The following is a 25,180-nucleotide window of genomic DNA, read 5'->3' on the forward strand; positions in this document are numbered from 1 at the left end:
CATTTCCAACATTTTGTATTTTATTTCAGATTTCCAGCATCTGTAGTATTTTGCTTCTGTCTTCAGTATGCAGAAGCCAGATAGATACCTTTCAATTTCGTCACTATAGCAAACATTTTGTACACAAGTTTTCATCGCCACAATACTCAGACATCACATTTGTTCAGTGATAACTCAAATCTAAATTCTTAATTTTGTAAAAACAGCTTTCTTCACGAGTTCCTCATTTACAGAGCAAGATTTTTATCTTTTTTAAAAAGGAAAAGTTATTTTAAAAAAAGAAACACAGCATGTCCTTCTCAACAACAAAGGCTAGATTTACAAACAGCTGTGCTAAGATCTGGCCAAAGCTGTCTGCTTACACCCATTCTATTCTGATCAGATTGATGACAAGGGTAGATGGGTTATGATTGGCTCAAAGGATGTCAAATGGGTCAACCTGAAGAGGACTCACAACTGGTACAAAGTCTCTCTCTACATTTTCACTATAAACCCATGAAGACTAAAAATAAAGTATGACCAATCTAAAGCTGGGGAGGCATCCTGGGAATCTTTTGCTGTTTTAAAACAGCTATCAACTGACATGGGTCAATTTCAAATATTTATCTAAAAGGGGTATGGCATTTGGCCAAAAGAAATAGGTTAAAGATGAGAGATAGTTTCCTGGAGGTGAAGTATGCTGAGTTTGAGAAAAAAAGCAGGTATTAGCATTTGATGCTTCTAATTTACTCATTAATTTAGTTTCTTGTTGCCAAAGCTTTAGATCAAAGATTTTAAATCAAAGACTAAAAAGGTTAAAAAATTGTACATTTCCCCACAAATCTCTGCTACTTAAAAAGTTTAAAACATTTGGTCTTCAAAAGTGGAACAAAATAAACATACAATAAATTTGTTTTTAGCCAATTCAAAAATTTTGCAACCACCCATGTAAAATAAATATCTAATACCATCATAACCTGCATCATCCGTGGAAGGCACTTGGGTATATGCAATGTGTGGAGAACCAGCTACTGATATGAAGAATGAAGTTAGATTCACATTTTACACTTAATGGGTAGTATTTTGCTAATGTCAAAATATACATTGACTTATTCCATGTAGAAATTAAGGGACAGCAGCATATTCATGTCACAGAAGGTCAGCTTGTCTGCCACATTCACAGGGTACAGTGCAGCAACAGTTCAATTTGACACAATTATAATATCATAAAGATCCAACAAATAGTGTCTTGTAGGAGTGTGATACAATATATTCTCCACACATGCGAGTGTATATTACAAATACCATATCAGCATCATTAACACCTGTTTTGTGTGATTCGGGGTTCTTTGCAACCTTTCAGTTTATGTAAAGCTGTGTCACAATCTTATATTACAATATAGCACAGGAAGAAAAGATATGCTTTACAGTGCAGTAGCCTAGCCCATCATCCACAACAGCATATGATTTCCATTAAGTCAGTCAATATATTTTGCATGGAATGGAGCTTGAATAGATGAATAAGTCACACTAATTTCCTTTGAAAGCTCAGGTCCTCAGGTCTCATCACCATATTCCTTGGAGATGCTCTTATGATTTATCTGCTTGCTTCCAATAACCACTGATACAGGTTAGAATGTCAATGGTCTAATGTTGATAAATCCAGACAGTTGATAACAAAGATCCACTCATGTCCATTCTGCAAAAATGCTCATTTTCTGGAGTGATACAGTTCAGATACATAGTATGGTATTTAGCCAGGAATTCCATTCCCCGTCAGGTATCTTCATAGACTCTTGTTCAGTTCCTTCGCTCAATTCTTTGCCGTTTTCATTCTTGCTAGTCAGGTGTCTGAATTCTACATTGAGGAGGAATGTCTTCTCATCGTTGTTTTCTACACACTGCTTCGATCAGGAGCAATATTCATATACACTCGCCTTCTTGGGAAAACCTTCCGCTTTAGTGCGATGAGCTGAAATTAAAACAAATAGGTCACCTACTATTGCAGGCAATCATGTATCATAAAACAACTTCCTTTTGATATGGTATATTAGCTTTCACAGCCCATTATGATGCAATAGCAATTCATAGAATCACACAGCTCAGACGAGGATCTTCGGCCTATTGAGTTTGCACTGAGACGCGAGAAACACCTGAACTCCCACCTAATCCCATTTACCAGCACTTGTCCCATAGCCTTGAAATATGATGTGCCAAGTGCTCACCTAGGTACTTCTTAAAGGATGTGTGATGACACACCTCTACCAGTCTCCCAGACAGCGCATTCCAGATTGTCAGCACCCTCACATTCCCTCAAAGCTCCTGCCCCTTACCTTGAATCTATGTCCCCTCATATCTGACCCTTCAGCTAAGGAGAACAGCTGCTCCTTATCCACTCTTACCACATCCATCATAATCTTGTACACCTCGATCAGGACGCTCCTCAGACTTCTCTGCTCCAGAGAAAACAACCCAAGTCTACCCAACCTCTCTTCATAACCTAAATGTTCCATCCCAGGCAGCATCTTGGTGAATCTCCTCTTCACCCCCTCCAATGCAATCACATCCTTCCTATGAAGTGGTAATCAGAACGGCACACAGGACTCTAGCTGCGACCTCACCAAAATTCTATACAACCACCATGACTTTTGTAATCTATACCTCAATTGATAAAAGCAGGTGTCCCCTATGCCTTTTTCACCACCCTACTAACATGCCTTTCTGCCTTCAGAGATCTGTGGACAAACACAAGGTTCCTTTGTTCTTCAGAACTTCCTAGTGTCCTACCATTCACCGAATAGTTCCTTGTCAAAATTACTCCTTCCAAAGTGTATCACCTCACACATTTTAGGGTCAAAGTCCATCTGCCACTTATCCACCCATTTGACCATTCCATCCATCCCTTCTTATAGCCCAAGACACTCATCCTCACTGTTAACCATCTGGCCAATCTTTGTGTCACCCACAAGCCTACTAATCCTACCTCGCCACAGATCATTTATGTCGTTTGTATAAAGGAGAAATAATGGGAGCTCCAGCACAGATCCTTATAGTACGCCACTGGTCACTGGCTCCCAATGACCACTGAGCATTCAGTCTTCTCTCCATCCAACCCAGGTTCAAATATTTTCTTTTGTTCAATATAGCACTCACAGATGAAGTCTAGCAATCCCATACTCCTCAAAAGCTGCTTTAATGCAGTGTTTAAACTTCATAGGTAACTACAAAGTGTCAGCATTCAGGTCTATGTTTAACTAAATATGGGCTACAAAACTGAATACAGCCTACAATTTAAACATCCATAGTTACATGTTGGATTCTAGCCATCTTAACAGGTTATGTGGCCACTTTTACAAAGTAAGACCTAACCTCTATCTTCCTTATCATCCAGGGAACCATGTTTTTGGCCTTGTTTGGAATGCAGCTAGCCTAGCATCTCTCCCATCATTCCATTTCAGTCTTTCCCGTCAGTCTTTGGTCACATTTTACTCTGGGTAGATCCCTTCTCATTGCACTGAAATGAGCCCTCTTCCAATTTAGAAATTCTATATTGGATTACTCCTCGATCTTTGCCATTGCTTATAAGATAATCACTCTTATCCACATGTTCCCCCACAGATACTTCATTGATCTCGTTTTCCAGCACGAGATGTAGCACTGCTTCCTTTCACACAGTGCCAAGAGCATTCTAATCAAGGAGTTTGCCCTGAACATATTTCAGAAATTCCTCCCCTCTCGAATCTTTATTCCAATATTATCCAATTAAAATTCCCCAGTATCACCACACTACAACTCTTATAATACACAAGTTAAGAATTCGTACGAGTAGGCCATTCGGCCTCTCGAGCCTGCTCTGTCATTTGAAAAGATCTGGTTTGAGGTTTCAGCTCTATTTTCCTGCCTACTCCAGATATACAATGACTCCCTCAGTCAAGAATCTGTCTGCTTTTGCCTTAAAAGTATTCCTGCCTCCACTGTTCTGGGGAAGAACTCCACAGACTTACAGCCCTTGCAAATGGAAAGTTGTCTCAACTGGTGTTCTACAGGGCTCAGTGTTGGGACCCTTATTGTTTACATTAACGATTTGGACGTGAATGTGGGGGACATGATTTAGAAATTTGCAGACAACACAAAGATCGGCCGAGTCGTGGATAGTGTAGTGGATAGCTACAATCTCCAAAGTAATATATATCACAGAAGTATGACAATATATTTAGGCAGTGCACGATAAATGGAAATATACAAAGAAGGGGAGATGAAGTGAGAGATTTTGGCGTACAATTATACAGGTCCCTAAAAGCAGCAGTTCAAGTAGACAAGGTGTCTATGCCAAATCTTTGCTGTAGCAATTCCATCCCTGTTGCACTTCCCATTACTTGAACATTCCTCACTGACTCTCCAAACAGAGGGAGTCAGAGGGGAATGGGGGAGATCCTGATTGAATACTTTGCGTCGGTATTCACGCAGGAGAGGGGCCTGATGTCTGGTGCTGTGCTTGAGGAGTTTGAGGATCCGTTGAGGGAAATAGTCATCACGAGGGAAGAGGTGTTGGGACTTTTAGACAGTATAAAGACGGATAAATCTCCGGGGCCTGATGGCATCTATCCCAGGCTGCTAAGGGAGGTGAGGGATGAAATTGCTGGGCCTCTGACGCAAATCTTTGTCTCTTCTTTGGACACAGGTGAGGTCCCAGAGGATTGGCGGATTGCAAATGTAGTACCGTTGTTTAAGAAGGGTCAGAGGGATAACCCAGGGAATTATAGGCCGGTGAGCTTGACTTCAGTTATAGGTAAGCTAATGGAGAGGATCATCAAGGATAGGATGTATGAACATCTGGAGCGCTGCAATCTGATCAGGGATACGCAGCATGGCTTCGTTACAGGGAGGTCGTGCCTTACGAATCTAGTGGAATTTTTTGAAGAGGTGACAAAAACGGTTGACGAAGGACAAGCCGTTGATGTCATCTATATGGATTTCAGTAAGGCGTTTGACAAGGTCCCTCATGGTAGGCTGATAGAAAAGGTGAAGGCTCATGGGATACAAGGCCAGGTATGTAGATGGGTGGAGAACTGGCTTGGGAGGAGGAGACAGCGAGTAGTAGTGGAAGGCTCCTTTTCCAATTGGAGGTCTGTCACCAGTGGTGTGCCGCAGGGCTCGGTACTAGGACCTCTTCTATTTGTGGTATATATTAATGACTTGGAAGAGGGGGTAGGTGGTGTGATCAGCAAATTTGCTGATGACACTAAGATGGTTGGATTGGCGGGTACTGAGGAGCAGTGCCTAGCAATGCAACAGGACATAGACAGGCTGGTAGATTGGGCAGATAGATGGCAAATGGAATTTAATCCGGAGAAATGCGAGGTGATGCACTTTGGCCGGAATAATGTGGAAGGGAGTTATACGATAAAAGGTAGAACTATCCGGAGTATAGATACGCAGAGAGACCTGGGGGTGCAAGTGCACAAGTCCCTGAAGGTGTCGGTGCAGGTGCAGAATGTGATGAGGAAAGCGTATGGTATGTTAGCCTTCATAGGAAGAGGTATAGAATATAAGAGTAGGAGTCTGATGTTGCAGTTGTATAGAACGTTGGTTAGGCCTCACTTGGAGTACTGCGTCCAGTTCTGGTCGCCGTACTACCGGAAGGATGTAGAGATCCTGGAGAGAGTGCAGAGGAGATTTACCAGGATGCTGCCTGGTATGGAAGGGCTGTCTTACGAGGAAAGATTGAATGAACTTGGGCTGTTTTCCCTTGAGAGACGTCGGCTGAGGGGGGATCTAATAGAGGTTTATAAGATTATGAAGGGGATAGATAGAGTAAATGGTGGTAAGCTTTTTCTGCTATTAGAAATGGATAGAACGAGGGGTCACGGGCTTAGGGTGAGGGGGGCTAGGTATAAGACAAATATTAGAGGGCAGTTTTTCACACAAAGGGTAGTGGGGGTGCGGAATGCACTGCCGAGTAAGGTGGTGGAAGCAGGCACGCTAGGGTTGTTTAAGAGTCACTTAGACAGCCACATGAGCGGGCTACATATAGGGGGATATAATAGGCCTTACTAAACATTGTAGGCTTGGGAATACGTTTTGCCTCAGGATGTTACAGTCTTTGCCTGTTTAATAATGAATTTTTTTGTTTCCACAGGCATTTAAGTCCAGCAAGGGGCATGCACGCGGCAGGTTGTAGTGGGCTGCTCTTGGACGTTGCTTCGGGAGTTGCCTATTGCTTCATGTCGTTAGTGTGCTTAAACTAGACCATCTCGAGGGCAACATGACAGCTCAGAGACTATCTCTGTTGCTGTGCGGACACATGGATTTGGGCCTGTGTCTGTGGGAGTTTGCACGTTCTCCCCATGGTTGCGTGGGTTTCCTCCGGGTGCTCCGGTTTCCTCCCACATCCCCAAAGATGTGCTTTTAGGCTGATTGATTGGGTACTAAATTGTCCCTAAATTGGACCTCCCTGATCCTCGCACATTAGGCGTAGACTAAAATCACGAATAGGACACTGAGACAGTGGGACAGCGGCGCAGGCTCGTTGGGCCGAAGGGCCTGTTTCCTGTGCTGTGTTGTTCTTTGTACCTATACACCTTCAAAATGTTTCATCATCTTAAAAACATCTAAAATATATCTCCTCTGAGCTGTCTCTACTCCATAAGTAGCTCCCATAGCTGCAGTGAAGCCTTACCTGAAAATCAGTTTTAATGAAAAAGTATCTGTAAAAAGCCAAGATTTACATACCTGTTCAGCAAAGAAAGACGAAATTGTGAAGATAATCAGAGTCACTAGTACACAGTGCGTCCAGAACTTCAACTTGTCTCTGTAAGCTCTCCTACAAGGAAAATTGTAATTTAGTTGCAGCTATCCGCCAGTAGACTATGCAGCTAATTGTTGCAGGAAACTATACAGCTGCAAACACAAGCTGATTCGCCAACCTGGAGCATCTGATATCAATGGTACTGCGACAGGGAGGGAAGGCAGAATCTTAGGTCTATTCAGATCAGGTGGAGAATAAGAAGAAAGGGAAATAAAATCATATGAAGGCTTAAGAAGATTTTCAGCAATTTGCAGAGTCATTGACAAAGGTCTAAAGCAGACTGATCCCCTCGGACTGTCAATTGTTCCATACCCAAGCAAAACAACAGAGGGGAAAATTAATTTACATAAAAGAAACATGAAAGTTTGGCATGTCAGCTATGTCTCTCACCAACTTTTACGGGTGCTCCATTGAAAGCGTTCTTTCTGGTTGTACCAAAGCTTGGCATGGCTCCTGCTCTGCCCAAGACTGCAACTATGAAGCGTTGTGAACAAAGTCCAGTTCATTACTCAAACCAGCCTCCCACCCTGAAGATCACTTCCCACTGCCTCGGCAAAGCAGCCAGCAAAATTAAGGACCCCATGCACCCCGGACATTCTCTCTTCCATCTTCTTCCATTGGGAAAAAGATACAAAAGTCTGATGTCACGTACCAATCGACTCAAGAACAGCTTCTTCCCTGCTGCCATCACTTTTGAATGCACTTACCTCGCATTAAGTTGATTTTTCTCTACACCCTAGCTATGACTGTAACACTACATGCTGCACTCTCTCCTTTCTTTCTCTATGAATGGTATGTATACAGCTCAAGGTAGCACAGTGGTGTCCAGCTCCAGGGACCTGGATTCAATTCTCAGCTTGGGTCACTGTCAGAGTGGAATTTGCATATTCTCCTCGTGCTACTTGGGTCTCCTCTGGGTGCTCTCATTTCCTCCCACAGTTCAAAGATGTGCAGGTTAGGTTGATAGGCCATGCTAAAATTGCCCCTTAGTGACCTGAAACACGTAGGTTAGAGATTTAGTGGGTAAATAGGTAAGGATATGGGGGTAAGGCCTGGATGGGATTGTGGTTAGTGCAGATTCGATAGGCCAAATTGCCTTTTTCTGCACTGTAGGGTTTCTATGATTCTATGAAGAAACAATACTTTTCACTGTTTACTAATATATCTGAATAATAAATCAAATCAAACCAAGAAAGTTTAGATTTTTGACCAAACATGTAAAGCTTGATCATAAAGTATGTTTAAGTTGAGTAATATTGATAATTTTTAACAAGTTTTTTTTAGCCCTATTATTCCATTACAGGGAATGGAAACATAGAATAGATGACAAAAAATTCTCTCAAATCTTTGGAATAGACTATGTTTATTGCAGCTTCAAGCTTTGCATTCTAATCATTTTGTGGTGGGTTCTCTAAACGCAACAAACAGATCCTGATGTGTGTTCAAAAAAAGCTTTTGTTGCTCTTGCACCACAATTTATAATTCTATAACAAAAACAAGGAAATGCCCTGCTCCTTCATCTATCAAGCGGTTCATTCCAATTTTACTCCTCACTTTATCAAACACCTCTATTTCTTCTCCCTAACAGGAAGGCATCTTTGGATGGAACTGGAGGAAGGAAGAGAAACTACAACTGCTAACAGCAATCCGATTGTCTCAGTTAAGAACATTCTTGTCCACTGCAGGTTCGATTTCCACTTCAAGGCTTGTGTAAAAAAATCCGCACTGATATTTCAACTACACAAAGGGAATGTGGTATTGTCAGACTGAAAATTCAGACCATGAATAATTTTGCGTGGAAATTGGTCAGGCGCTCAAGGGCAACAAAACTGCTGTGCTATGGTGACAGAACTGGGTAATGGGACTGACTGGATTACTTTACCAAAAGCCTGCATGGACTCGATAAGATGAATGGTCTCCTTCTGCAAGGCCTTTGACAAGGTACCACGTGGTAGGTTGTTACATAAAGTTAAATCTCATGGGATCTAGGGTGAGGTATCTAAATGGATACAAAATTGGTTTCTTGACAGAAGCCAGAGGGTGGTTGTAGAGAGTTGTTTTTCAAACCGGAGGCCTGTGGCCAGTGGTGTGCCTCAGGGATCAGTGCTGGGTCCACTGTTATTTGTCATTTATATTAATGATTTGGATGAGAATATAGGGAGTGTCGTTAGTAAGTCTGCAAATGAAACAAAGATCGGTGGCATAGTAGACAGTGAAGAAAGTTATCTCCAATTGCAACTGGATCTTGATCAATTGGGCCAGTGGGCTGAGGAATGGTAGATGGAGTTTAAATTTAGACAAATGCAAGGTGATGCATTTTGGTAGACTGAACCAGGACAGGACTTACTCAATGGTAGGGTGTTGAGGAGAGTTACAGAACAGAGATCTAGGGGTACATGTTCATAGCTCCTTGAACATGGAGTCACAGGTGGACAGAGTGGCAAAGAAGGCATTGAATATGTTTGGTTTCATCGGTCAGAACATTGAATACAGGAGTTGGGACATCTTGTTGAAGTTGTACAAGACATTGGTAAGGCCACACTTGGAATACTGTGTGCAATTCTGGTCACCCTATTATAGAAAGGACATTATTAAACTAGAAAGAGTGCAGTAAAGATATACTAGGATGCTACCGGGACTTGATGGATTGAGTTATAAGAGACTGAATAGACTGGGACTTTTTCCTCTGGAGTGTAGGAGGCTGAGGGGTGACCTTATAGACGTCTATAAAATAATGAGGGGCACAGACAAGGTAGATAGTCAATATCTTTTCCCAAAAGGAGGGGAGTCTAAAACTAGAGGACATAGGTTTAAGGTGAGAGAGGAGTGATACAAAAGTGTCCAGAGGGGCAAATTTTTCAGTGTGGTGAGTGTCTGGAACAAGCTACCAGAGGTAGTAGTAGAGGCAGGTACAATTTTATCTTTTAAAAAGCATTTAGATAGTTACATGGGTACCATGGGTATAGAGGGATATGGGCTAAACGTGGGCAATTGGGATTAACTTAGGGGTTTTAAAAAAAAGGGCGGTATGGACAAGTTGGGCCGAAGGGCCTGATTCCATGCTGCAAACCTCTATGACTCTGTGTGTCATTATCATTTTATAAATATTATTTGAAATGCGTGTATCCATTTCTTGGTCAAGTGTTAGCAACCAAATATGTACTACCACATTAGCAACATTTAAGAGGCATCTGGATGGGTACATTAATAGGGAGGGAATAGAGGCATATGGACCAAGTAAGGGCAGAAGGTTTATTTTTAGTTGTTAGGGTATCACGATTGGCATAGGCTTGGAAGGTCAAAGGGCCTGTTCCTGCGCTGTACTCTTCTTTTGTACAATTATACCTATTTGATTCAAGTCATGACGGTTGCAAGCATAACTTTTTTTTCCTCTGGCAGGGCATTTAAGTTCATTTTGACCCAAATAAACCACTGCAATGGTAATAAGGCAGAAGGTATCTTAGAATTAGAATTACTGCTTGATGAACTTTCATACTGGATTACTCTGGAGATCAATTGTATTTAATAAATGGTGAATGTCAGTAAGCTAGCAGTTCCTACCTACATAGGTAGACTGAGCAGTTTCCATTAGTCATGAAAAAAGTTAAGAATATATGTTTGAAACAACACAAGTGAGAATGCTAGGTCATGGAATGAATTACCAGAAATAATACAGGAAATACAGTCAATAATAGAATATGGGAAAATGATATGCGTATAAGACCAAGCTTACAGCTCTTTTACAGAAATGGGACAGGTGCGATGTGTCAAACATCTTTCTTCACACAATAAAATGAACAAATCAATCATGTATAGCTTAAAAGGTTCTGTTCAAACTACTGGCTGATTGAGGATTGGGTACAATTTTTTTTACTGCTTCAGTTAAATTATAATTTGGGACAATCTGCTGTTTTTTTTTCCCCAAAGAAAATCCCAAATGTACTAGCATTCAAGTTTATTTCCAAATCTCGCCTTCAGCTTTGAAAATGGTTTCATGAATGGTGTCACAAAATTTGGCAAATGGATTTGACGACAGCTCCAAATTAAGAATTGCAGTGCACAGCACTCCCAGAAAATTGCATATGTATCTATTCAATTTTGTTATTTTTTAACCTTTGTTACATTTTCTTACTAACCAGTATTGACATAAAGATAGATTAATAAAGATAAACATTATGACTGGAATTTTCCCATTCCACCTGCCATGGCAATCGTAGCGGGCGGGATACAAAGCTTCATTGCGCCCAGGTGAGGTTTTCCAGTCTCGAGGCAAGCTCAGCTGAAAAATTCCACCCTATAAGTCATATTCTCAGGCAATATTCATCTTCCATTACCAATTTCATACAAGCTGGAGTAAAGCTATCAACATTCACCATTATTATAGATCAAATCAAATGGTAATTTCCAGACTACTCTCATGCACAGTTAAGCACAGAAAGTGCCGATGTATACATGAGGATACCACCTAGCATCACCACCTATCTGGGAGGAAGGTATAATAAAGGGCTTCCATGCAAGTATAAACCTGAAGTTTTTTTGAGCACATATGAAAATATTGTACAAAGTATTATTTTCTAATTAAATATGGAAGTATTTTAAATAACAAGTACTCTCCAGGATTTACCATGACCTTTAAATAAGGCTTAAAACTTCACTTACCAGTCTCGAAGCTCATTCATATGGAGAAATCTATTACGATACTCTCTTGGCAGTTCAAACTGGGAGGGCACTGGGAACAATGATTCATAGAAATCTCGAAGCACTGCTTTCACTGTGGCACCATCCTTGTGATTATGGTCAATGTTGTCATTTAAACAAACAAATTTCCTGCAGGAACGCAGGAAAATATTTAGAACAATGGTTGAATGTCAGCGATTAATAACTTGAAAACACAGCAAACTATATTGGGTCATCTCAAATTATTCAGGCTGTTCAAAAATATTTATTGCACAATTTCAGTGCAAGTTTAGCAACTTCTATTTGTGCTCACAGCCAAATTTGATGCAATTTTGTTTTACATTTGTCATCAGAATATGCAAGAATTCGGAAGCTTCTCCTCATTCACTGTTCATATACTTTGTTCTCTTCGTGAAGTTAGCCATTAATCAAAACCTACATGCAAAGAGCAATTTTTCAAACAATTTTTGGAAGTAATTTACACTTCATTCACATAGAACAGGGCTTTCCAAACTTCTTTCCACTGTGACCATAGTTTGAAGCTTGAAAGTCACTGTGACCCCAGAATTGGGAGGGGGAGGTGCGGTAAGGATTTGTGGGAGCAGAGTGAGAGAACTTATTGTGGTGGGAAGAGCTTAAGTTGCCAATCTTTTCATAGGCATTTTTGCAACAGGAATCAGGCCTCAGACGAGGTTAGGTCAAGCTCACCAACTGAAAACCCTCAAATTTCAAGGGGTCTCACAGCTGTTAGTGTTCAGATTGTGCTTTGTAGAAACCATTGCTGTCTCAAAACTCAACCCCAAAATCTCATTACATGACCCCCAACAGGACACAGAGTTTGAGAAACAAGATACTGAATCTTAGTGGCTCTCCAAAAGCTATCTACTTAATTCCATTGCCATACCACACTTTTTCATACAAATAAAATTTATTACCTCATGTAAGGAAGCCATACAGCCAATTCCTAACGCTTACACACAAACTCACTGTGTGACATGTTTCAAGATGCTTCAGTGTATATAATAAACAACCAGTGTCAGTAATAATGAGGCAGTCACTAGAATACTCTTTACTGTAATTACTTCCACATACACACCTGGGGTTTCTTCGGATATCATCCAATTGACCAACAACATGAGAAACATTAGTACGAATCATTTTAAACGCAATCTCCTCTTCTCCCATAATTTCAAACCTAAGTATTGAAAAGATCAAAATGAATCACTGAACTTTTAATCAAACTGTTTAACAAAGACAGCCCCCATTACATGTTCACATTGTAGGATGTGAAAATCAATACAAGTTTGTGATCTGCTTGAAAGCAGTAACATTAAAATCCACAGTATAAAATGGTACAAGAAAAGTTTGTCTCACACAAAGTTCTCATTTATATTTTGTCATTGGGCGGAAATACTGAACGTGGTGGTTAGCATAAGCAGGAATGGACAAAAAGTCAATGGGAAAGGTATGCTGGATCTCTTGTTTGAATTAAACTCAGGCTAATGGAATGCAGTGCCCTCTCTAAAGCTTTAACAATTCTGAATGAAATTAATATGGTCTGTGTCAATCCAGTTTCCAGTGGCTGCAGTTATAATTCAGAATAATTATCTCAGTATAAACTAACAAGTTATGAGTATGATTAATATAATGAATGGGCAAAGAGTTCACATTAATGTACTGGAAGAAAGAAGTAGTGCAAGGCATATTATTGACCAGAGGGGGTTTCACCCTGAATCTAACAGCACTACTCCCAGCAAGTGTCTGCTGTAGGTAGCGCTGCTCAAAATGTAAAAGGTTTCAAAACCTTATAGAAACAAGCTACACATCAAAAACAGAAATATTATGCTGTTACAATGCATGGAGAATATTATTGGAAATGTATAGAATTTGGGTCTTGTTATTTGGTTGATAAGGTTGTTAAGAAGGTGTATGGTGTGTTAGCTTTTATTGGTAGAGGGATTGAATTTCGGAGCCGTGAGGTCATGTTGCAACTGTACAAAACTCTGGGGCAGCCACACTTGGAGTATTGCGTACAGTTCTGGTCGCCGCATTATAAGGAGGATGTGGAGGCATTGGAAAGGCTGCAGAGGAGGTTTACCAGGATGTTGCCTGGTATGGTGGGAAGGTCTTATGAGGAAAGGCTGAGGGACTTGAGGTTGTTTTCGTTGGAGAGGAGAAGGTTGAGAGGTGACCTGGTTGAGGCATACAAGATGATCAGAGGGTTAGATCGGGTGGATAGTGAGAGCCTTTTTTCCCCTCGGATGGTGATGGCTAACACGAGAGGACATAGCTTTAAATTGAGGGGTGATAAATATAGGACGGATGTCAGAGGTAGGTTCTTTACTCAGAGGGTAGTAAGGGCGTGGAATGCCCTGCCTGCAGCAGTTGTGGACTCGCCAACTTTAAGGATGTTCAAATGGTCAGTGGATAAGCATATGGATAACATTGGAATAGTTTAGGTTAGACGGTTATTAGATTGGTTCCACTGGTCGGCGCAACATCGAGGGCCGAAGGGCCTGTACTGTGCTGTAATGTTCTATGTTCTATTTATAAATGGCATTGAGAGGAAAAACAGCACTCAGTTACTTGACCTACTTGTATTTGTTCTTATCCTTGTAAGTCTTGCCAATACGGTCAGTAATGGGTTTGCAATTCATCACAAGTCCTTTGGTCACTGGTGGCTATGGCAAAAAGGATTTGAAAACCAAGTTAAATGTTACTTAAACAGAGATCCTGAAATTTGAATTGATCAAATTAAAATTTAAACAAACATGGAAGTAATTACCTCTCATCCAAAGGTTAAATTAAAATGTTCTGGTACTCTCTCCTTTAAACCTCTCCATCTCTCTCTCTCTCTCTCTCCTTTAAGGTCCTCCTTACTATCCACTTCTTCCCCATTGCCCTGTTGTCCATTTTAGTTTGATTATCTTATGTATATTAAAGCTGTTTTATTACATAAAATATACTACATATCCAAATTATACTACCAGAAGTAGTTTCCATTTCTCAAATTTATTTCATGTTAATATCTCTTTCAACTGTTTTGAAAATTTATTTAGTTAATTATAACATTTAAAAGAGTTACCACGCAAAATACTGCAAGTGAAGAATCTATTATTCAACACAGACCAGCCAACACAAAATTAAATTATCATGACCAATACTTCCATGGTAAATATTACATGGAGTTTACAGCCAAGAGAAGTAACCAAATAGCCAAGTCACCCTGGATTGTTCTAAGTATTCTATTCCCGGAATAGAAAATGGTCATTGTGACAACAGAGAATGGTAAGTGCATTTTTTTAAAAAATGTTGGTTGAAGCTCAGTCATGCTTATCTAAAACTTATTAGAAGTTTCAAATCATTTGCTGATTGAGGAAATTATAGTTAAAGGCACCCATCAAGGACAGATGAAAAGATCCAATTTGAGGCACTATGCAGTGACATAAACGTGACATCGTGCTCACAATTCCCAACAAGTTCCCAATCAACATCATGCCATAACAGTGTAGAAAAGACAATTACTTCCAAATGATGGAAAAGGCTTTTTTGGGTGGGTGGGTGGGTGGGTATCATGACCAATCACTTGGGTTCCCACATGTACAATTCTTGGTGGTCTTTTAGATAGGAAGAGAATCTTGAAAGCAAGTTATTTCTCCAGTAAAAAAGATTCCTCTTATTAAGAATCCTCATTATTACATCACATCAACTGGTAGAGTGGAAGGTGGGTGGCAGTTAGTCAGCAAGCTCTTACCAGGTTTGGGTCATAATATGTTTCCTGGGTGGCAGGGACTTTATTGATTTGAGTGGCATTTGTGGGAAGCACCTTTGAGCAATTGATCAGCATCTGCTCCAGACCAGTTAAGTCCTGTACGTATATATAAAAACAGCAATTAAACCACTGGAAAGGGCGACTGATCACAAGAGACCAAATCTTTTCAATCTTGTTCTGGTGACCGTGAAGAATACAAGAAAAAAATCATGCATCAAAATAATTATGAATAAAAACATTAACATGGCTACCATAAAATTTAGATCTTGATAAAATATACAATCACACCTTTATTTTAGAAATCAGTAAGTATCTCATGGGATATTTCAATTTTGAAATGTCAGAAAGTTGTTATCATTTCCTATTACACTTAGGAAATCCTCATTGGGATATTCTCAATGGAATTTCCCCATTCTAAATGTCCATCTCATTAGCACAGTTTCTTCAAACTAACATCAGGTAAGTTTATAAAAATAAAATTTACATTTCACTGGCTGATCATCACAACTTCTCTCATTTCTATGATCTCAGATTATCATTTTTATACCATCCAGATGTGCCCTTCAGTCTTTAGCAAATTGCAATTTCAAGCCTTCGGCTAAGTCACAGTTCCTTGTTCTGTCACTGATGAAAATAGGTATTAAAGCATCTCATGGATAAAGTACAGTTTTGCCTTTACAAAAATGTGCTTTTAATTTTTTTTTTACAATCATAAAGTATTATAATGGTGTATAATTATATAGATATTGTAATATAGTATTTAGCTTTTCATATTTTAGTGAATATTTCATTTTCATTTTTGAGTTTCACTTGAACAGCAGCAGCAGCAATTAACTAATATCATTTCAGTTTAGATGTCTCAGTCACAATTAACTCTTTGCAAACTGTATTCAACATGATTAAGACTCAATATTTATAGCTATTCTAATATGTACATTTTCCTTCCTTAGCCATCACAGTTCTTAAGTTCAGAAGCGCAATACAGAACCAGAGCACAATGCTCACTCATCTAAAGCAAACCCAAAACTAAAATGATTACCTAAGTGTAATCAAAACAGAATTGAGAAACTTAATGCTTTTAGTGTGTGTTTTTATTAGAGTACAAAACATGCAGACCTTGCTATCCATTGTTAATCACATGGAGCAGGAGCAAGTAGAAACAAAAGCTTTACCTGCAAGCTCAGTGGGAGCTCATGAATCCTAGTTGCCAGTGTCCGGATTTCTCGATCAGATAGGATCCCTGATCGATCTGTGTCAACTTCATCAAAAACATCAGAAAGGTTTAATGGCTGCAGTGCACTCATTACATAGTAAAAATAAGAAAATGCAAACTGCATATCTTCAGAGTGACGAACTTTATGGTTAGAAGTCTTGTCAAATGCCTCTGGAAACCTGTTCAGAAGTAAAAGCATTTTGATAATTAAATGTAACAAATATTGGAAATAAAAATAGAAAATGCTGGAAATACTCAGCAGGTCTGGCAATATCTGTGGAGAGAGAAATTAGTTGATGTTTTAGGTTGTGACCTATTATCAGAACTACAAAATACTAGGCCCCAAGTATTAGCAAAGAGTAGAACAAAAATATTAATGACTGACAATACTTTTTTCTGTTCCAAGTCAGTTTTCTAGTACTCCGTCACCTCATTAGAGTTAAATTGACTTGTTATTTTAAGGTTGTGCAGTCCTTATTACCACCCATTACCTTCCATTACTATCCTTGTTAAGAGAGGCAATGGCCTAGAAGTATTTATCACTAGACAATTAATCCAGAAACTCAGTTCATGTTCTGGGGATCCAGGTTCGAAGCCCGCCATGGCAAATGGTGGAATTTGAATTCAATTTTAAAAATCTGGACCATGAAACCATTATCGATTGTCAGAAAAACCCAACTGGTTCACCAATGTCCCTTGGGAAGGAAATCTGCTGTCCTATATGTGACTCCAGAGCGACAGCACTGTGGTTGACTCTCAACTGCTTTCTGAAATGACCAAGCAAACCACTTAGTTCAAAGGCAACTAGAGATGGGCAATGAATGGTGGCCAGCCAGCAACGAACATTTCCCATGAATGAATATATCTTAAAACATTTTTGTCACTTCCCATTTTTCAAATTAAAGTCAATGCATACTGTAACCAAAGTACAGGTAAAATCTATAGATCATTCATTAAAAATACATTTTGCAAACCAGAAAGACAAAATTATCAATATCTCACATAGCTTGAAGATCGTCCATGATAAAGCGGTCAATCATGTGAGGCATGTGGGCAGGAACTTTCCGAGAAGCAAATCCAAACTTTGTATTGAGAAGTTTATTTACGTAGCGAAGCGAATCTGCAAATGTGTCTTGGAGTTTTCTTCTCATTTGTTTACTATCAGTGTGGTACGCAAGAGCCTTCTCCAGTTTTGCACCCTCCTGAAGTAAAACATGACAACTCTTGAAATATCCGCAGGCTGCATTTCTAGATGCTCAGCATTTTCAAATGGAACTGATTTTTTATCTTCTTTGCACACTAATACATTATGAATTTATTCAAAGACTGAATTCTAAATTTAAAAAAAAATCAATGGCACAACCATAGGTTAGAGTTCAGTCAACATACACATATGGTAAAGTCACCATAATCCCAGACGACTATAGGCTGCTCTCCTCTTTGAGGGGAAGAGCTGACTGGTGGTGATTTAACCTGAGGATCACCATACTTCAGGCAAGGAGCAAAGTTGAGAAGGGAGGGCCTTCATGAATATCCTCAGGAATTGAACTCATGCTCTTGGCACTGCTCTGCATCATGAATCAATGAACAAGTCAACTGAGCTAAATGACATACAGAGCATCAGTATCAAAGTAAATAGCTGGCATTCTGATAAATTTCCAGCCATGCCTGTGAATCCATTTATTTCATGTAGTGCAAAGAGATTTACAAGGATGTTTCCAGGGATGAGAAACTTCAGTTATAAGGAGATTGCAGAGATTGGAACAGTTTTCCTTGGAGAAATGGAGGTCAAAAACAAATCTGATAGCTGTTCAAAATTATGAGGGCGTGGGACAGAGTATATAGGGAGAAACCATTCTGCTCGTGGAAGGATTAAAAACAAGAGAAAATGGATTTCTAACGACTTTGAAAAGAAGCAAATGTGATCTAAAAAAATGTTACACAAATGAAAATAATTTTTCACACAAGTGTTTGGAGTCTGGAATGAGGAGGCAGGTTCAGTTGAGACATTCAAGAGGGCTTTGGATGTTATTTGAATAGAATTCAAGAGAGATATTAGAGGACATTAGATGATGAAGAATGGCACTAAGTCATAATGCTCATTTGCAGAACTGGTACAGGCATGGGTCAAATTTCCTCCTTTTGCTTCATAACAATTCTGTTATTCTGATTGTGTCTTATAACAACAAAACTATTTACATCCAAGAGTTTTTTCACCGCAGTAAGAATGCTAATATGATAGAAGGTTTTTACAGTAGGGAGTAGAGAACATTTTATTTGCTCTGTTCGTGGAATCGGAGGCAAAGGGTGAATTACCTGTTTTGGTTGTTTTCAAGGCAGACAGAATAAAGGCTTACAGACAGTATATTTTTCCCTGGGATAAAACAGTTTTCAAATTTATTCATTGGCCAGTCTGGAGGTGCTACAATCGTAAAAATGAATCTGCTTTTGGCTGCAGGTAACTTCCCTCAATCTATGATACACCAGGGCAACTCTGAGGGGGCGGGGAGGAGATCCATTGAGTCAAGAGATTTCAGAATGCTAAAAACATCAAAAAGAACTTCTCTATAAACATTTCCTCCCCTTTAGGTGGATGCAATGCTAACAATAATGCTTAACTTTGAAAAATTATAGCATACCTAATACAACACAGTCAAATCCATATCACACATTTTTATAAATTTTTATCATTATTTCACAAGAAGCTCCATTCATTTTCTACTTTACAGACAATTAGTAAATATGCATTTTATAAATTACTTACTTCTATTAGATCCTGGAAATATCCTTGTTTTTCCCAAGGTAAAAAGCCAGCATTACTCCCAGCGTAATACTGCAGCTTTCTGTTGGCATATCCTGGACTGTTATTTTTAATTTCAATTTTCGCAGGTTCAGCAATAACCTCTTTCAGGACTCCATCCCTTTGCCCTTGGTGCTTGACTTTTCTTTCTACTCCTCGTACATTTTGATCTTGTTTTAATTTGCTGCTGTTATTTGGTATGAGAATATTAAGAATTTTCTGTGAAGTAAGAGGTCTGATATCAGCTTTTTGGAGAAATGGCACATCTTTGGCAGGATTTTTTAATAGGTTATTCATTTTCACTGCAAATAAGGAACTTAGAGACACTTGAGTAGCAACTTGTTCATTTCTTCCAATTTGCCCATTCTTAACTATTTTTTCTAAGTTATTTTTAGCACCTTCATCCTTATAAACATATTCTCCACCAGCAGCTTGATTTTCCAATACATTTTTTACCAGGTTACTCTTTTCTGAGTGCTGAGGTACAATGTCTTGAAGTCCATTTTGTACTGAAAAACGTGCAAGCTTTCTGAACGGTTCCAAAATCAACACTTTTGTTCGATTGTACCCTTTAAGTGTGATATCACCATCTTCTAATTTTGCATCCAGCTCTCTCAATTCTTTCTGAATATCAACAGGCAGAAGTGATGTGTTAATAAACTGAAGGTCATTTAGAAGACTCATATTCAACTTATCCAAAGTCCTTTCTTGAATTTTAGGGAATTGCAGTTCTTCAGCAATGTCTTTGAATGGAACTTCTGTTTCTAATGGAACTGTACTGAGATTTGTAGTCTTTTCTTCCTTCTTTGAAGTGACAGTTTGGTTTAATTTCTGACTCTCCCTGGTGTCAGCATCCACAGTGAGGTGCATTTTAAATTCTTTATCATTTTTATCCAGGAAAGTCAGATTGAAATGGATTGTAGTTGCATTCATTTCTCTGTGCATGATCAAGTGAATGGTTTTCCATTTGTTGGCCACAGAAGCATGGCGAATTATAGCATTATCAACGAATGATGCCTCTATGATTTTGTTAGCAAAGCTTCCAAAATGGAAGTAAGGCAAGGCCTCACCTTTGGGAAGCACGTAATGTGTCTGATTAAGAAGAAGATTCACATCATACATCTCATTAAAGTGTTCTGTGGATGAAATAGTTCAACAAACTAAGTTAATAAACTAAGAAAATATCCATAACAAAAGTGATAGTCAAGCATTAAATAAACACTATTGAACTTTCAAGACCAATTCCATTTAAACTCTAACTATCAGAGGTTGTTCCCCCTCTGCCTCCAATTTCAGGGCAAAGGAAAATCAACTGAAAACAAATATACACTTCTTGAGTCAGATATAAAACATCTGCACAGAAAGCTTAGTAGTTGAAGAAAAGAATGTTGATAGGAACAAATGCAACATTCAATAGCTAATAAGCGCTTACAACTATCTTCAAACATTAATGGCATTAGTTAATGTGCATAACCTTAGTTCTGTATCTTCATAAATGACCTGGATCTAGAATTCACAAACAGCATTCCCTTTGAGCTGGAAAACCTCAGCAGGTCTGACAGTCTCTGAGGAGATAGAACAAACCTTTCGATTTGGATGATCCTCATTTGAGCTCTGAAGAGTCATCCAGACTCAGAACATTGGTGCTATTCTCTCTCATGAAGTCAGACCTGTTGAGATTTTCCAGCATTTTCTTTTTCTTTCAGATTCCTGCATCCACAATATTTTGTTTTCATTCCCTCTGAGCTGTATGGCCACACAGCAATCTAGAACATAATGTTCTAAACAGGCTTTGCATAATCAATATTCTCGTTAAGTGAACATATACACATCCACACGGCAATCATAAAGGGACCTGCGCATTGCGGCAACAGGCTGTGTACAATGGTAAAATCAGAAAGAACATGGCTAAATTTACCAATGACAAATCTAATGCCAACAGAGATAAACAAAGGTAAACTAAAGCTAACAAAGGTGGCAGATTGCAAATCTGAACAGGAGAAGTTACATGAGTATTTGCATATTTGTCAATGTAACTTACATGTGACACTAATAAACAATCTTTAAAAAACTTTAAAAACAGAAATCTATAGTGATTTATGTGGGGATATACAAATCCAAAGAGAGAAAATTATTAAAATTTATATAAAGTCCCATGGGAGTTCAGATTGACAATAAGTTGAAACTGTTGTAGCAATGTTCAGTGGTTTGATCAAAGCAATTGGAATTTTAAGAACATAAGAAATAGGAGCAGGAGTAGGCCATCTAGCCCTTCGAGCCTGCCCCGCCATTCAATAAGATCATGGCTGATCTGTCGTGGCTCAGTTCCACATTCCCGCCCTCTCCCCATAACCCTTAATCCCCTCGCTTATCAAAAACCCATCAACCCCCGTCTTAAAAATATTTAGCGAGGCAGCCTCCACCACTTCAACGGGCAGAGAATTCCAGAGATTCACCACCCTTTGAGTGAAGAAGTTCCTCCTCAACTCCATTCTAAACCGCCCCCCCTTTATCTTGAGGCTATGCCCCCTAGTCATACTAGGTCATATGAACAAAAGTAATATATTACCAGCTTTTCATTCAACATTAGGGACAACACGGCAGCACAGTGATTAGCATTGCTACATCACAGTGCCAGGATTAGCCATGGTAAATGTGTGGGGGTTATGGGGATAGGGCAGGAGATGGGGCTGAATGGGTAAGGAACTCTGTTGGAGAGCCGGTGCAGACTCGAGGGACTGAATGGCCGCCTTCTGCACCAGAGAGATTCTATGATAAGAATCTTGCTTCAGTGTTACTAATTATTTACTAACTACAATACACATTCAATAAAATAAAAAACAAAGTACTCCGGATGCTGGAAATCTGAAAAAAAAAAGAAAATGCTGGAAAAACTCAGCAGGTCTGGCAACATCTGTTAAGCAAAAACCAGAGTTATTGTCTTGAGTCCGATATGACTTTTCTTCAGAACTCCACAGTCCTGAAGGGGTGACATACTGAACCTACAACATTGTTGCTGACAGGCCTGCTAAGTTTTTCCAGCATTTTCTATTTTATTACATATTCAATAAATATTTGAGAGCAGATTCTCAAAACCCTTGAAGAAATAGAGATAAGATCTTAGCCATAGAATAATAAGCAATAATCAAGAGAATTTTTTTTAGCTATTAAGGTGAAGTACTTTTGGAAATTCTTGCTTGTTCGTAATTAAAAACTGTTGTTGCAAAACTACATTTACATGTCTCCCTGTTCCACTTCTTGTTTTCTGTTATTAAAATTGGATCACATCAAACTTTAAAAATTGTGGAACGAAATTAATTAACAAGCTAAGGAATATAAAACGGTCATAGTACAATTTAGTTAATATGAATTAGAGCCACCATTCAATTTCTGCTTGGTTCAGTTGGTTGCACTCTATTTAAAAGGCTGTATCGTCAAGCATCATTTCAAAGTAATTACTGCACAGGAACAGATCATTCAGTACAACAAGTGCACATCTGTGCTTCTGTCCAATGAGCATAACCCCAACCTTCTTCCTATGCCTTTCCACTTCACAGCTTTATCTAGCTTCTTCAATACTCTTCACCTCAACTACTCTCAAGTTGTAGAAAATTCCATATTCTCACCACTGAGTAAAGACGTTTCTCCTGAGTTCCCTTGTGGGTTTATTATTACCTTACATACATAGCCCTAGTTATGGTTTCCTCCACAAATGGAAGCATCTTCTCCACATCTATCCTAATGTTTAAGAAGTTTATCAGGTCTTCCCTCTTCCAGAAAATACAAACCCCAGCATGAATCACCTTTTTGACAGATATAACCTCAGTTCTGGCACCATTCTAATAAACGTAACACACTTCAAACATGCTTTTCATAATATGGAGATAGGAATAGTTCACAGGACTCCAAAGCGTGTTCTAGTCAAGGATCTATTCAAGTTTGACATAACTTCTGTTTTTCAACTCTGTCCGTCAAAAACAAACCCCAATGCTTTGTCTTTTTTTTTGGTCTTATTAACATGCACAACTTTCTGTGATTTGTTTCACTGCCACATTGCAACACATTCCAAGCAAAGATGGCCTCCTTATTCTTACCACCATAATGTATTACCTTACACTTGCCAAAGACATGTTCAGTTTCCTTTACCTCTTCCAGTGGGGTTATGTTTGCAATCTTCCAACCTGAGGGCCATTCTAAAGTCCAGGGAATTTGGAAGATCAGAACCAATGCACCCACTATCTCTGTGGCTCTCTCTTAAAATCCTAAGATGCAGATTATCAGGTCCAGGGGATTTGTCAACAGTTGGTGCCATTAATTTGTCTATTTCTTTCTTCATACTAATGTATCTTGAGTTCCTCATTCTTTATGACTCACGATTCCTCACTATATCCATTGTGTTTATGCCGGAATAAGTTTTGACCCCAAGGCAAAATTCTTCACAGTGCAGTACTTTTTTAAAGCCTATTTGGAAATACAAAAATATTTTGTCTATTGAATTACCCCATCCACCCTTTCTATTGATTCAAATAATTCAAGATTGCTCACGCATATTGTCCCCTCTTCAAATCAGTGTTGATTATTCTTAATTATATTGTCAGTTTCCAGATGTTTTTCTATTATACCTTTGAATCTTACTAAAAAACAATTAACTTTTCATTCATTTATCTCCCTTCCAACAGCATGTGGGTGTACGCATACCATATAAAACGGCATTCACCACCACTTTTTCAAGAAGTGACTCACCACCACTTTTTCAAGAGTGTTGGAGATGGGTAACAATGCTCACCTATTCAGTTATGTTCACATTTTTGAAAGAATAATTAGAAGCTTGCTGTGTAGAAATTGGCTCCCTGCATAACAGTGCTTATGCTTTTGAAGTAATTCCTTGGCTAAGGATATGATGAAATATTACTGCAGGTTTCTCTATAATGTCAACTACCTGATGTTCACAGTCCTGATCATTCCAAAAGCAAACCCACTGAATCTGGAAGCTGGCAGGTAAAAGGAAAACGCACTTAGCACAATATTGATCATTATGGTTGTGGCACTGGTTCATTGTTTCCTCTTCAAATAGTACTTGACAAGTGCAACAAATTTAAAGTAAGAAGCATCACACTGGCAACATAAACAAAGTAAATGCAAAGGATACTAATGGAAGTATATAGTACACTCATTATATACCTGGATGTCACATAATGCTCACACCAAAAGGATCGAATATGATACAGGGGAAATTTGCAGGCAACATTAAGATGGAGCATTATACAGCTAGTACAATATTCCAACAGGAAAATGTGCGAGGGAAATTGCAGTTCATACTTACCCTCCCCACAGTCACCAGCGTCAAACCCACATGATAGGACATTACAAGCTTGATCACAAAACTTGTCAGCCAGCCAGGAATTGGCACAACCTTGGTTGCAATACGTTATTCCAGGGAGCCCTCCGGCAAACTGCCAGGCCTGCGCATTCACCACTCCTCCCGGTCCACCACGATTCCCTGCATTGTTACCTGGAAATATATCAATAATAACTAGTGATCTATTTAAAATAAAAAGAAACCATTCATAAGAACATAAGAAATAGGAGCAGGAGTAGGCCATCCAGCCCTTCGAGCCTGCCCCGCCATTCAATAAGATCATGGCTGATCTGTCGCTGCTCAGTTCCACTTTCCCGCCCTCTCCCCATAACCCTTAATCCCCTCTCCTATCAAAAACCCATCAACCCGCGTCTTAAAAATATTTAGCGAGGCAGCCTCCACCACTTCAACGGGCAGAGAATTCCAGAGATTCACCACCCTTTGAGTGAAGAAGTTCCTCCTCAACTCCGTTCTAAACCGCCCCCCTTTTATCTTGAGGCTGTGCCCCCTAGTCCTATTGTCTTTTTTGAGCGGGAAGAGTCTTTTCACCTCTATCCTATCCATCCCATTCA

General features: G+C 39.3%; 1 protein-coding gene across 1 annotated transcript in view; it reads right to left on the reverse strand.

Annotated features, from left to right (window-relative positions):
- The window catches only part of LOC145344316 (N-acetylglucosamine-1-phosphotransferase subunits alpha/beta-like), a 74,730-nt gene continuing 49,550 nt past the window's right edge, over nt 1-25,180 (reverse strand). Inside the window, exons 13-22 of the mRNA XM_080191417.1 lie at nt 24,573-24,761; nt 19,214-20,385; nt 17,452-17,651; nt 16,409-16,628; nt 15,219-15,332; nt 14,060-14,145; nt 12,561-12,659; nt 11,447-11,614; nt 6,712-6,802; nt 1-1,951 (exon numbers count right to left, since the gene is read on the reverse strand). Of these exons, the coding sequence (XP_080047543.1) occupies nt 1,874-1,951; nt 6,712-6,802; nt 11,447-11,614; nt 12,561-12,659; nt 14,060-14,145; nt 15,219-15,332; nt 16,409-16,628; nt 17,452-17,651; nt 19,214-20,385; nt 24,573-24,761 (2,417 nt within the window). The 3' untranslated portion in view covers nt 1-1,873. The remainder of the gene's footprint in view (nt 1,952-6,711; nt 6,803-11,446; nt 11,615-12,560; nt 12,660-14,059; nt 14,146-15,218; nt 15,333-16,408; nt 16,629-17,451; nt 17,652-19,213; nt 20,386-24,572; nt 24,762-25,180) is intronic.

This window comes from Carcharhinus amblyrhynchos, chromosome 6, assembly GCF_965287045.1.
Source record: "Carcharhinus amblyrhynchos chromosome 6, sCarAmb.v2.hapA, whole genome shotgun sequence".
NCBI classification, from domain to species: domain Eukaryota; kingdom Metazoa; phylum Chordata; class Chondrichthyes; order Carcharhiniformes; family Carcharhinidae; genus Carcharhinus; species Carcharhinus amblyrhynchos.